General features: G+C 42.1%; 2 protein-coding genes across 5 annotated transcripts in view; both read right to left on the bottom strand.

Annotated features, from left to right (window-relative positions):
- ACVR1 (activin A receptor type 1) overlaps positions 1-13,883 on the bottom strand; it is a 147,886-nt gene that overhangs the window by 89,729 nt on the left and 44,274 nt on the right. Inside the window, exon 1 of one of the 3 annotated variants that reach the window (XM_033231429.1) lies at positions 213-348. The exons of 1 other annotated variant lie outside the window; for it this stretch is intronic. The gene's annotated coding sequence lies outside the window, so the exon portion shown is untranslated. Of the gene's footprint in view, positions 1-96; positions 349-13,883 lie in introns of those variants that run through there. One more of the 3 variants, XM_033231428.1, reaches the window with a different exon arrangement.
- LOC117094981 (formin-like protein 3) overlaps positions 219-13,883 on the bottom strand; it is a 59,603-nt gene continuing 45,938 nt past the window's right edge. The window contains exon 2 of one of the 2 annotated variants that reach the window (XM_033231431.1): positions 219-387. In XM_033231431.1, the coding sequence (XP_033087322.1) occupies positions 251-387 (137 nt within the window). In that variant the 3' untranslated portion in view covers positions 219-250. Of the gene's footprint in view, positions 388-12,879; positions 13,176-13,883 lie in introns of those variants that run through there. The other variant, XR_004441762.1, reaches the window with a different exon arrangement.

The raw sequence follows: 13,883 nt of genomic DNA, 5'->3' as shown, positions 1-13,883 counted from the left end.
GCAACGTCAGAACTAAGAACTATTAGGCTGGTCCTAACTTTCTTATGTTGGATTCATATAAAAAAACAAAATAATCATTTGTGGCAAAGAATTTACCCTGTAGACTTGATCTCTGCCAAAGAGTATTAAAAGAAGTGATTTGTTGAAGTGGCTGCACTGCTGGTTCTGGCAACGGCGCTCTGAGAGCTCCTGGGTAAAGCTGACTCAGCTACCTTAACGCAGGCTCCTGGTCACATCTGCCCAAAGTCCTTCAAGCTGCGTGCCCTCGTTCAGGGTTTCTCTCACTCTGGTCACTGGGGTACTCGGGGAGTAGAAGAGGCGTTCCTGGGATTATGAGTTCTCCAGCAGCTTTCACTTTGGCAGTGTGAGGCTTAACAATGCTCCAGGCTGCAGAGGGAAAGAAGAAAGAAAACCAGCTAAGCAGAAGAAAATCCTGTAGTTGTGAATGTGGTGGCTAAAGGAAGTGCACATTTGGCACGTCTTTCAGTTTGTACCACAAAACGAAGCCCATCTACAAGTGCAGCAAGTACAGAAAAGTTTGAAAACACTGATAGGAAGAGTGTGAAGGTCATGGATCTATACTGGTCTTCAAATATTTTTCTAAACAACACAAAAACCAGTAAGATCTGCAGTCGGCACATTTCAAAATCAAGTTCCTTTAAAGCCTATACACTATGTACTCTAGCCCTTTCCTCTCCTTCCCTTGCCACACACAAAATCAAACAAAAATTTTGACTCTGCATGTACTAACTATTATGTGCATCTGAGGCAGGCGGATCATGAGGTCAGGAGTTCAAGATCAGTCTGGTCAATATAGTGAAACCCTGTCTCTACTAAAAATACAAAATTAGCCGGGTGTGGTGGCACATGCCTGTAATCCCAGCTGGTGGGGAGGCTGGGGCAGGGGAATCACTTGAATCTAGGAGGCGTAGGTTGCGGTAAGCCAAGATCGTGTCATTGCACTCTGGCCTGGGCAACAAGAGCAAAACTCTGCCTCAAAAATAGAAAAAAAATAGTTTGAGCAGTACAAACTATAGAATGAAAAGTCTTCCTCCCGTTCTAACATCCCTGGCCTCTCCTAGAGGTATCCAGTGTACCAGAGTAACCAATTTCTTGGATATCTACTCAAATATATCTGATTTTGGCCTATTTTCAAGCAACAATCTCTGGCATAGACAGATCTGGTTCAAAGGCTCATAAAACAATGGTGGGGAAGGAGCACAAAGCGGAAGGGAAGAGGAGCGGAGCTCTAGATAACTAATAAAAAACAAAAACCCACCCAGGCCCCCTTTTCCTTTAGGAAGACTTGAAAAACATCAACACTTGCCAAAGGAAGAGGAAATTTTTATTAGAACCAAAGGAAGAGGAAATTTTTATTAGAACCAAACTTTCCCATTCAAATTGTTAAGTAATACAAAACACTGATAAACTTACTGCTTTCAGAAAACAGCACCTTTTTTTTAACCTCAAGGAATATTTTGCCAAGAAAACCTTCACGTAAATAAATCTAAGCAGAAAACAAGCCCCAAATGCAGCATTCTGCAATAATTATGGGGAAAAATCTTCCCATCCACCTTGGAATTCAGGGGAACTGTTTTACAGATACTATCAAACTGTTCCTCACTTCAAATTAAATTGAGGCTCACAATCTATTTGAAAATAAAATCTAGACATATAATAGGCGCAGTAAGAATAAGACATGTAAAACTATCTTCCATAGAGAGGTCAACCAGAAATTTGTCTTTTTCAGCAGTCACTTAGCAAAGTTAAAGAGCAAAAATGCATTTCTAACGTGGGCATCCTTAAAAACAAACTCATCAGCTGAGCTGCACCCACAAACCCTTGAGTTTCAGAACAAACTGTTGAAATACTGGTATTTTCCAAGACGCTGGGGCCAGGGAAATTTGGCAGAGTCACACTAAAGCTGCTTTCCCCTCTGCCAAAGACTAACTGCATTTTAAGAGGAGGCCAGTGTTCAGCTGTCCTGCCTAGGGTCAACCATGTCTTTTAAGTGAGAGTTACTGTATTGGTGGGAAGAAGTTTAGATAAACCAGAAAATAAACACCGGTACGTATTTTTCTGATTCTCTTTTTAAAAATCAGAGACTCTTCTTTTGTTTTTTCCTTATTATAAAGGTGCTTCTGATTTGACATCCAACATCCCAGCCCCATCATCTTCACTGCATGGAATTCCTTCTCATCCTTCAAGACAGTGTTTGGGTTCCCCTGCCTCTGTCCAGTCTTCTCTAAAGATTCTTATATTTCCCAGATCTTTCTAATTCCCCTGGTATTTATATTCTATATGACGAACAACCTGGCATTAATTCCCTGCCATGCACTGGGTTTCTCGAAACCAATTTAAAACTAGATAAAGATCACACATTATTCTTCAGTGTTTAGCCCTCGTTCATGATACTTAGCATATACTTGGTGCTCAAGAGTTTAACTAAATCTCCAAGTTAAATATAATTTAACATTTGTTTTAAAATTCATTGGGCTCTCAAACAAACCATGGACTGAAATCAAAACTGTGGTGCACTATAAGAAAGACCAGGTTGGTAAAATGGCAAATAACGTGTTGAACTGGATACTTAACTCTTCAAATGTTCTACTTGGCACCCATCTCCCAACAAATACCCTTCATATCAATAGGCAAGCTCGGCACACCTGAAAGGTAGCTAAAAACTGTTGTGTTCAAAACCCCAAGAGGGACTGAAAATATAAAAACCAACTCCCCAAAAAGATATACTCACTAATTAAAATCAGTGCTATTGTTCAGGTGCAGTGGCTCATGCCTGTAATCCCAGCAGTTTGGGAAGCCGAGGCGGGTAGACCACCTGAGGTGAGGAGTTCAAGACCAGCCTGGCCGACATGGTGAAACCCTGTCTCTACCAAAAATACAAAATTAGCCGGGCATGGTGGCAGGCACCTGTAATCCCAGTTACTCGAGAGTCTGAGACACGAGAATCGCTTGAACCTGGAAGGTGGGGGTTGCACTGAGCCAAGATCAGCGCCACTGCACTCCAGCCTGGGGAACAGAGGGAGAATCTGTCTCAAAAAAACAAACAAACAAAAATCAGTACCATGAAATAAATATCTATATAATAAACTCTAGCAAATTTTCAAAAACCATTCATTGAGCTGAGTTTTTTCCAAAAATTTGCCAACTTATTTGGCAATGGAGTTTCAATTCTTGGCAGCTAATCAAGCTGTGTAAAAGTCTGACCCTAAAGGGTCAAAGGCACATTCCTGAGCAGGGGGTTGGAGGATGACAATGAAGAAGGAGAAGGAAAATCCAATCCAATTTTCTAACTCTAATTTTGGGCATTTAACATTACAGTACAGTTTTCTTTAATCCAGTTTAAAAGAACATGCATAGTTTCTTAAAAGTTGTTGCAATATGATGGGACCTGAGTAACAGGCAAGCATAAAAAGCGCTTAAAATCAAACAAGCTCTTGGCAGTCCACAAAGCAGCTAAGCAACAGGGGAAAAAAAAAAAATCAAGACAAGTTTTCTCAGTTCTTTAGTTACATATCCTTGGCTTTTAGAAACTGTGGCTTCTAACATTGCAAATCCTTACCCTTTCAAGAACCATTCTATACTCTCCCTGTCTGTTCACCCAGTCCATAAACCAAATAAACCATGGTGTATCTTGCTGTGGAATTGCCATTAACCAGAACTACTTCAGAAAGCAGGATATGGTAGCAAGAATATAGACTTAGGAAGCAGCCAAACTCAGTTTTCCAACCTATTAAATGTGACCTCTGCAAATCATTTAACCTCTGAGTTTCAGTTTCCTTTTCCATGAAATGGGGTAAATACTTCCCATCTAGTTACTAATTATAGTAGCTATCATTTAGTGAGTTCTTAGTTCTATAACTGTGCTAACCACATTACTTGCACTGTCTGACTTAATCCTAACAATGAAATTGAGAGGTTATATTGTTCCCAAATTATGCATAAGAAAATGTGAATGACCATGAGAAATGCGAATTTCCAGGAATTTCTCCAGAATATATTGTTCTTAAAATACTTTCATTCTTTACTCATGATTATAGATATCCAAAAACATTGCTAAATGGGAACTATCATACTTAGTAGTATTTACAAAGAATTGTAGCCTATAGCAAATACTAAGATCCTGGAAAATGCCAGTGAACATTATTGGATGTTATGCCAGTAGCGAGCAAAATTCAGCCCACAGTCTGGATTTGTAAATAAAAGTTTTATTGGAACAGACACACTTGTTCATTTTAAGTATAGTCTATGGCTGCTTTCACACTGAAATGGTAGAACTGATAGTTGTAACAGAGTCCGTATGGCTTGCAAAACCTAAAATATTTACTATCTGGCCCTTTAGAAAGAGACTTTGTTGACCACTGCAATAACCTACATTCAGATCTACAAGCAAATTAACAGTACGACACAGACTCGTATGTTGAAGTTGCCAATTTAAAGACTCAGTTTCTTGTAATACCAAGCGTAGGATATGTATACAGTATGCTATGCATATAAACTTATTTTATTTGCAAACATGACAGATCGATGGTAGTAGCAGATTGGGTCACAAAGACACATTTTTAACATGGCAACAGCGAGAAGAAATCATGACCCATTCTCTCCCACGTGCTCCTATCCTGCGCTGGCTCCAAAAAAGGTGGATCTTATCCTTCAACTCCACAAGTCAGCTTTTCCTGTTCTTGCTTTCAGCTTGACATCAGTGAATTCTTTCTACTGTCATTGTGTTGACTCATACAATTCTCACAGGAGAATTATAACACTTTTTCCCATTTACCTCATAAGTGATGTTTCTAGGGATTTGGAAAAACATATATATTTCCCAAGAAATCCTGAGATGGAATTCTGCGACAGAAACACTGTTCTCTCCTGGTGTACATCTCCTGGTGTACATCCTACAGAGTAGGAATCATATGTTAGACTTCTAGAGAGTGAAGAAAAAAAAGCTGGGGAGGGAGGGCAGAGCATGAGGAAAAACAAAATCTCCAAGATGTTTTAAGGAAAAGATTCAGGTCTGCCTTACAGCCTAGAAAGAAGACCAGGCCAAAGTGGAAATACAGTGAAGATGGGTTTTCCTAATGCTTTGGCTGAAATATTAGACCACCTTTCTCCTCCAGAATTTAACGTACAATTTGGCTAAGACAAAAGGGGCCCACTGTGGATTACTTAATTATAGAGTGTAATTAAGTACCAGACTACACTTCTAAAGATAATCTGCCTACACTCTGTAACCCCGAAACCCTCAAGTGAAGTGGTTTGGTGATCCATCAAAATCCCTTTCATTTGTCCAGCCAAAGATTCATTTACTCCTGCCAGAAATATAAAGTAAAGGAATCAAGGAGAAAACTTGAGGCAACAAAGGCAGTGAGTGGGCTATAGCAGTATAAAGAAGAGTTCCACGCTTGAACCATAGGGTTCCGAGTTGGATCCCGGCCGTGGCCCATGTAATCTTTTCTGACAAAACAGGCGTCATGACTTCCTTGCAGAGTCGCCATGTATGAAGCACATGGCACTCAGTGTATGCTAACAAATGGTAGCTAATGTTGTGAACTCAATATTTAAGGAGCAGCTATAAGAAGAGAAGTGATGATTACCAGGGTTGAATTATTAGGTTGAATCCTATGCAATTGCTGAAATTTGACCATTTTGACTTATCAAAATAGCAATTTAGGGCCAGGCACGGTGACTTATGCCTATAATCCCAGTACGCTGGAAGGCCAAATTAGGAGGACTGCTTAAGCCCAGGAGCTGGAGACCAGCCTGGGCAACATGGTGAGACCCCATCTCTACAAAAAATTTAAAAATTAGCCAGGCATGGTAGTGCACACCTGTAGTCCCAGCTACGCAGGAGGGTGAGATGGGAGGACTGCTTCAGCCCAGGAGGTCGAGGCTACAGTGAGCCATGTTCATGCCACTGCACTCCAGCCTGGGCAACAGAGCAAGACCTGTCAAAAATAATAATAGCAGTAAGAAGCAACTTTGAAATAAATATTACAAAGGGCTCCACAGGAAGCCTGAAAAGAGAGACCATGAAAGACTAACAGCCCAATACTCATTCTTCCACTGGTGATGACTTAGAAAAAATCCAGACACCAAACAGGAAGGCTACAGACTAAAATAGAATACCCCCTTAAGTCAGCTTCTCACCAGATATGAGGTGTGACTTCAGAGAAGATCAGATTCCACAAAAGACAGACACACATACACTCCTCACTCATAAGTAACCCATATCACTCACTCCTTTCTCTTTTTTTTTTTTTTTTTTTTTTTTTTGAGATGGAGTCTTACTCTCTCACCCAGGCTGGAGTGCAGTGGCACAATCTCCACTCACTGCAACCTCTACCTCCCAGGTTCAAGTGACTCTCCTGCCTCAGCCTCCTGAGTATCTGGGATTACCGGCATATGCCACCACGCCTGGCTAATTTTTGGTGGAGATGGAGTTTTGCCATGTTGGCCAGGCTGGTCTCGAACTCCTGACCTCAAGTGATCCGCCCATCTCAGTCTCTCAAAGTGCTGAGATTATAGAAGTGAGAGATTACCACACCCAGCCACCCCTTTCTCTCTCTCTTCTTTATTCCTGCTCTCTCCCTTTTCTATCCTGATTTCTTTCCCTATGCAAGGCCCACTGAAATCTTTGATTAACCAGTTTAGGAAGGAAATAAACACAGCCTTTCTGGTTAACTGATGTTACCAATTACACAGAAGGCCTTTCTATAAGCTTTTTAGAGCAGCCAGTAGCTCAATATAGACATCCAATGGATCCATCACACTTTCTCCCTATTTTTCTAATTGTCCTTCATTTTTTTCAAGTCCCATCAGCCTTCACCCAGTTAACAGGTCTGTGGTGGTTCTATGGAGTCATATCAATTCTTGAGTGAGAAATGAGTTTCATGACAATCCCCAGGCCAGCGGTCCCCAACCCCCAGGCTGTGGACGGGTACTGGTCCATGGGCTCTTAGGAACCTGGCTGCACAGCAAAAGGTAAGTTGCTGGCAAGCGAGCATTAGGCCTGAGCTCTGCTTCCTGTTAGATCAGATCAGCCGCGGCATTAGATTCTCATTGGAGCGAACCCTATTGTGAACTGTGCACGTGGGGGATCCAGGTTGCACTCTCCTTATGAGAATCTAACTAATGCCTAGTGATCTGATGTAAACAGTTTCATCCTGAAACCATCCCTCTTCCTCCCCACTACTCCATCCGTAGAAAAAATGTCTTCCATGAAACCAGTCTGCTGTCCTGGGCTAACCCCAAGTAGCTTTATTACAGCCATATATACATCTCCAAATGGTTCTCAGAGAAGAATCAGAGCACCTTGCGTGAAGAGGGATTGAGAACAAGTGGAAGGGCAGAAAGGAGGAACTGGTCATTTCTTCCATTCCCCCAACACACGACTCCCTAAACAGAATCAGACTTCTCTGGTAATCAGATCACCTTTCTGTCTGTTTGGCTCAGCTTTCATGCGTGTACACCCCATTGCAGCAGCACTCCAGCTCTCCTCATTACCATGAGACATCCGTGTTGTAACTGTTGTCTGGCAGGAATGTGGTAATCCTTGGTGATTACACTCACACATAAGACTATACAGGCTTTCATCAGCTCATGATCTCAGGCACTTTTATAAGAGTTCGCAAGACTGCCACCCACCAGGCCAGGACCAGATTTTCTGGTTTTCTAATGGAGTGTCTGGCATTTTGTTTCACCTAGGCTGTACTATTTACCTTCACTAGACAGATATTTAGCAAAATTTCAATGAGGAGTCTCTTGAAAGTAGGAACTCTGTGTATTCAATGTGCTGCTATATCTCCAGTGCCTGGTCTAGCATCATGCCAGACTATTTAAATATTTGTGGTGTAAATGAAGTTTAAAATTGCAGAAAAAACAGGCTGGGCACAGTGGCTCATGCCTGTAATCCCCACACTTTGGGAGGCCAAGGCAGGAGGATTGCTTAAGCCCAAGAGTTCGAGACAAGCCTGGACAATACTGTGAGACTTCATCTCCAAAAATCTAGCCAAGCATGGATGGCACATACCTGTAGTCCCAGCTATTTGTGAAGGTCATGAGGGGAAGGATTGCTTGAGCCTGGGAGGTGGAGGCTATAGTGGGCTATGGTCACACCACTGTATTCCAGCCTGGGCGACAGAGTAGGACTCTGTCAAAAAAAGAAAAAAAAGAACAAAAAGGAAAGGAAAGGAAAAGAGAGGGAAGGGGAGGGGAGGGGAGGGAAGGGGAGGGGAGGGGAGGGGAGAGAAGGGGAGGGGAGGGGAGGGAAGGGAAGGGAAGGGAAGGGAAGGGAAAGGAGGGGAGGGGAGGAAGGAAAAGAAAAGGAAGAAAGAAGGAAAGAAAGGAAGGGAAGGGAGGGAAAGAAAGAAAACGAAAGAAAGAAGGAAGGAAGGAAGGAAGGAATAATTTCAAGCTAATAAGCTTGGCAAAGAAAAAGAAACTTCTCTATCACTAAGTGGCTAAATTTCTACCCTAGGCTTAAATTAAAAGCAGTAGCAGAAAGTACCAAATACCTTCCTGCAAGTATTTATGTCATTACCAACCTAAGAAAAATTTTCACCAGATCACGCTTCCTAATTACGATTGAACAGGAATAAACTGAACAAAAGACAATCAATACTATTTTTTATTGTTTGGTTCCATTTATTGTTTGCCCACCAGCATATAGGCATTTCTAAAGCTAGTCTAGAAACTGCTTGCCCACTGTGCAGAGAGAACAAGGTAACAAGCAAAAAAGCAAAACAAAACAAAACAAAATCCAATAAAGTTAGGGAAAAAAGAAAAAAATGAACAATGTTTTATGTGGCCTCATTTTCTCATTGGTTTTGTGTGTGTATATACTACATACCTATAATTATGTCAGACAAGTCATGAATTTTATAAGTATTTGCCAGTCCTGTAATGAGTTAACCTGAAAAATTAACCTGCACACTTCTTGAAGAGAAAAATAGCCTCTCATTTATCTTTGATTGTGTAATAATTGGGATAGTATCCCTTCCATACTAACTACTCAACAAATACTTGTCGGCCTATGAGCAGTGAGTTAATTTAAAATAAGACTAAAGTCAAGAATTAGGCAACTCTGGGTCTGCCGCTGACTTGGTGATCTTGAGCACTAGTGTCTCTCAACTCAGCTCTATTGGCTCTATGGGATTGAGCAGGGAGTCATCCAGGTCGATGGAGATAACACTGAACTGGTGAGCTAGACATGACCCTGCACCACTGCTGTGTGACACTCAGAAGTCACTAACCCTTCTCACCCTTCTCTGTTATCCTTTTATACTAACTATAAAGACAGAGCAGGCCGGGCACAGTGGCTCACGCCTGTAATCCCAGCACTTTGGGAGGCCGAGGCAGGCGGATCACGAGTTCAGGAGATCGAGACCATCATGGCTAACACGGTGAAACCCTGTCTCTACTAAAAATACAAAAAAAAAAAAAAAAAAAAAAAATGCGCCGGGCGTAGTGGCGGGTGCCTGTTGTCCCAGCTACTCGCCAGGCTGAGGCAAAATGGCCTGAACCCGGGAGGCGGGGCTTGCAGTGAGCCAAGATCGCGCCACTGCACTCCAGCCTGGGCAATAGAGCAAGGCTCTGCCTAAAAAAAAAAAACACAGAGAGAGAGAGCAGTGGCCCAAGTCATTAAGTCTCCTAGCTCAAAGATTCTGCTTAGATATTTCTTTCGTGATTGTTACCAGGATTCCTCAAGAATTATGCTAACGGCAAGGGGTATTCTTTAATTAAAGATTTTTTTTGGGCCAGGCATAGTGGCTCACGTCTGTAATCCCAGCACTTTGAGAGGCCGAGGTGGGCGGATTGCTTGAGACCAGGAATTTGCTGGGCAACATGGCAAAACTTAATTTCCACAAAAAAATACTAAAGGCCAGGCGTAGTGGCTCACGCCTATATTCTCAGCATTTTGGGAGGCCCATGCAGGCGGATCACCTAAGGTCAGGAGTTCAAGACCAGCCTGGTCAACATGGTGAAACCCCGTTTCTACAAAAATACAAAAGAAATTAGCCGGGCATGATGGCAGATGCCTGTAATCCCAGCTACTCAGGAGACTGACGCAGGAGAATCGATTGAACTTGGGAGGTGGAGCTTACAGTGAGCCGAGATCGCGCCACTGCACTCCAGCCTGGGCAACAGACGAAGACTCTGTCTCAAAAAAAAAAAAAAAATTAGGTGGACATAGTGGTGGGTCCCTGTAGTCCCAGCTACTTGGTAAGCTGAGGCAGGAAGCTTGCTAGAGCCTGGGAGGCAGAAGCTGCTGAGATCATGTCACTGCACTTCAGCCTGGACAACAGAGTGATAGCAAAACCCTGTCTCAAAAAAAAAAAAAAAAAAAGACAGCTGTCCAATGTACCTCTGTACTGAGATGGCACCCAGCCCACTAATTAAAGAAAAAATGTAAAAATAACATAACACTTTTTATGTAGGAGTTTCATTCTTTTTTTCTTGAGACAGAGTCTCACTCTGTCGCCCAGGCTGGAGAGCAGTGGCACAATCTTGGCTCACTCCAACCTCTGCCTCCCAGGCTCAAGCGATTTTTGTGCCTCAGCCTCCTGAGTAGCTGGGATTACAGGTACCCGCCACCATGCCCAGATAATTTTTGTATTTTTAGTAGAGATGAGGTTTCACCATGTTGGCCAGGCTGGTCTCGAACTCCTGACCTCAAGTGATCCACCCGCCTCGGCCTCCCAAAGTGCTAGGATTACAGGCGTGAGCCACTGTGTCTGACTGAGGTTTGCCCTTAATTTAATTTGCTCACCAATCATTTGCTCGCCAACTGAAGGGCAACTGAGTAAGAAAATGTACAAACAGAAGTAGAGTAACAGTGCGTCTATTAAGAACAGTCTCTCAAGGGGGCAAAAGAAAACATCCAGGTTCCCAAGACTAAAGGCATCCTGTCCATGTCACCCACCATCCCAAATCTACTAATCTTTCTTTATGCCCTATCTTCTGCAATGGAACCACTGAAGAATCTTGTAGACAAAGCCAGAAACCAAATTCGCCTTACAAACCCCACCCCTACCTACATCTCAGCCCAGGACCTCTCCTACCAACAGCGCTCCAGCTGACCCCTTCATGGTCTCTTCTACACCTCTGCCATCAGTGTAGTAAATCGTTCATTGAGTAAGGCACAGTAGTGCCTCTCCTCTGCTTAAAGCCATCAATGGCTCTCCTAGCTCGTGTAGATTTCCTGATTGTCACGATCTGTCCCCAGACATCTCCAACATCATCGAATTATCATCTCATAAGTACCCTCATCCTAATTGTATCTTACAGCTCCCTGGGGACACCATGGCCTTGTTCACCTTCTGCCTTTGCAGTTGCCTGCCTGAAATGTCTTCTTCCATCTGGCAAACTCCTATGCTTCAGGATCAGCCCCAGCATCACCTCCCAAAGCCCCCATGTCTACATCCTGTCTGAAATATTAATACATGCCCCCTCATCTGTTGTTCCCAAACTTAACTATTGTGCCCCTTAAAAGTGCATTTCAATTTTTAAATTTTACTATTTCCCTGATGAGTCCAGGGACTCCTCAAAGGTAATCAGTATTTTTCACCTCTGAAACATCAAGGACAGTCATATAAATAATAGGCCAAGAGGCTGGGTGCAGTGGCTCACGCCTGTAATCCCAACACTCTGGGAGGCCAAGGCAGGTGGATCACCTGAAGTCAGGAGTTTGAGACAAGCCTGGCCAACATGGTGAAACCCCATGTGTACTAAAAATACAAAAATTAGCCAGGTGTGGTAGCAGGCTCCTGTAATCCCAGCTACTTGGGAAGCTGAGGCAGGAAAATTGCTTGAACCCAGGAGGCAGAGGTCGCAGTGAGCCGAGATCATGCCATTGCACTCCAGCCTAGGTGACAAGAGCAAACTCCATCTCAAAACAAAATAAAATGCCCTTAATAAATATTGATAATAAATGGTGTACCCTGATAATGGATTCAAAGCATAAGAGGTACCATCCAAGAGAAATAGGAACAATTTAAAAAATGACAGAGAAATAATTAGGCTAATGGCAAAAAAGGAGGTAGACCTACTAGAACCCATTTTCAGTGTTGTCATGGCTTTTAACTCAAAGTAAAAAACAAAACAAACTTCCCCAAACCCTCAGTTATAGAGACAGAGAACTACCAATGTTTCTGATTTCATACAAAAAGACAACATGTAAACTAAATGTATATATTCAACCACAGCTTCCTCCTGACTTATATTTGAAAACAAAGTATTCCCTACTCTAACATTTTAGGACATAATCTTTTTTCTAAATTTTATATACACACAGAGAGAGAAAACAAAACTTGAGAACAATACTTAAATACCATGCTAACAATGTAATATTACTGGAAACTAAATTGTTACCAATAAAATGTAAGAAGGGAGATGCTTTGTTTCACCAAAAAAAAAAAAAAAATGTAATTTTTTCCCAGAGAATTATTCCCAAGATGGACTCATGCCCCCATACAATTCCCTTGGCTAAGCTCTCGCTGGCTGGCCTGCTTCCAGATGTTGTCAGTCAAGGTGACTGAGGGAGCTAAAGTAGGAAAAAGAAGTGTTCTTCCTCTCACCATGACAATATTACATTTGCTACATTTTTTGTCTTAGAAACAGGGTCTCACTCTGTTGCTCAAGTTGGAGTAGAGTGGCAGAAACATAACTCACTGTAACCTTGAATTCCTGATCTCAAACAATTCTCCCACCTTGGCCTCCCAAAGCACTAGGATTACAAGAATGAGACACCACACCTGGCCTTTACCTTCTTAAAGGTTTTTCCCCACTCCACTACCCATTTTCTCAGCCCCGGCCTGTTTATATCACACTGGGAAGAAAAGACAAATAACACACATTGCTATATAATGTTATTCAATTTACTTTAATAAGCATGAAAAAGTTAACAGAAAGGAGGCAATGGCCAAAGACAAATGTTAAAGAAAAGAGTAGGAAGATCCAAGGAATAATAAATGGCTGTTATTAGCATTTGCTGGCTGGGATCACTTTAACCCATGAAATCACTTAATGTGTGAGTCATGTGAACTCATGACTGCGCTGAATCATGTCATGTGTTCAACCAAACCTGCAATGAAAATAACCCAGAAGTCTTGAGATGCCAATGACTCTCCAAGCAAAATAATGTGGGTGGCAGATCTACCCTAGAAAAATAAAAAAACATAAATAGGTGCTTAGAAAAAAATTTTAAATCCTATTGTTTTCATAAAACAAGTGGGCAAAGGGAGATTTTTTAGTTTACCAAAATTGGGACTGGGTTAAAATTTCAAAAGTTGAGAATTCACTGTTCTAGAGGATTCTGTGAGAGTCAACACTGGTGTCTACTGTGTGGCCACTGCAGGGTTGGACCAGGAACTGGGTTTCTATCCTCACTCAGTTCACAGGATTATCAGGAGAGCCCAATCCTTGGCTTCTACTCCAATGTTAGCTTTCAAATTAGTCTTACCTGCTAATAGTTTCTCTGTCAGGGTGGTGAAAATGTTCTAACATTAGATAGTGGTGTCAGCTGAACAGTTCTGTGGCTGCACTAAAAACCACTGAATCGTACATTATAAAACGGTGAACGTTTTTGGTATATGAACTAACTCAATAAAACTGTTATTTTAAAAATCAGTTTGAAAGGTCTTACAGCCTTTTTTCCGTACAACTTAGACCTCGAGTACATTCTGGGCTGTGCCTCTTCACCACCTGGACATAGCTTATCTCTCAGTTAATTTTTGTGAAAAGAGCAAAAGCTCTGGAATCACACAGCTTGAGGAATGAACCTAGGCATGTAACTTCCCAGGCACTGGTATCTTAAGCACATTACTCTCTGCCTGTGTCCCATCCATAAAACAGGCAGACACCACCCC

Source organism: Trachypithecus francoisi, unplaced genomic scaffold (genome assembly GCF_009764315.1).
Source record: "Trachypithecus francoisi isolate TF-2019V2 unplaced genomic scaffold, Tfra_2.0 Lachesis_group13, whole genome shotgun sequence".
Taxonomy (NCBI): Eukaryota; Metazoa; Chordata; class Mammalia; order Primates; family Cercopithecidae; genus Trachypithecus; species Trachypithecus francoisi.
This window is presented reverse-complemented; position numbering and strand designations above follow the sequence as displayed.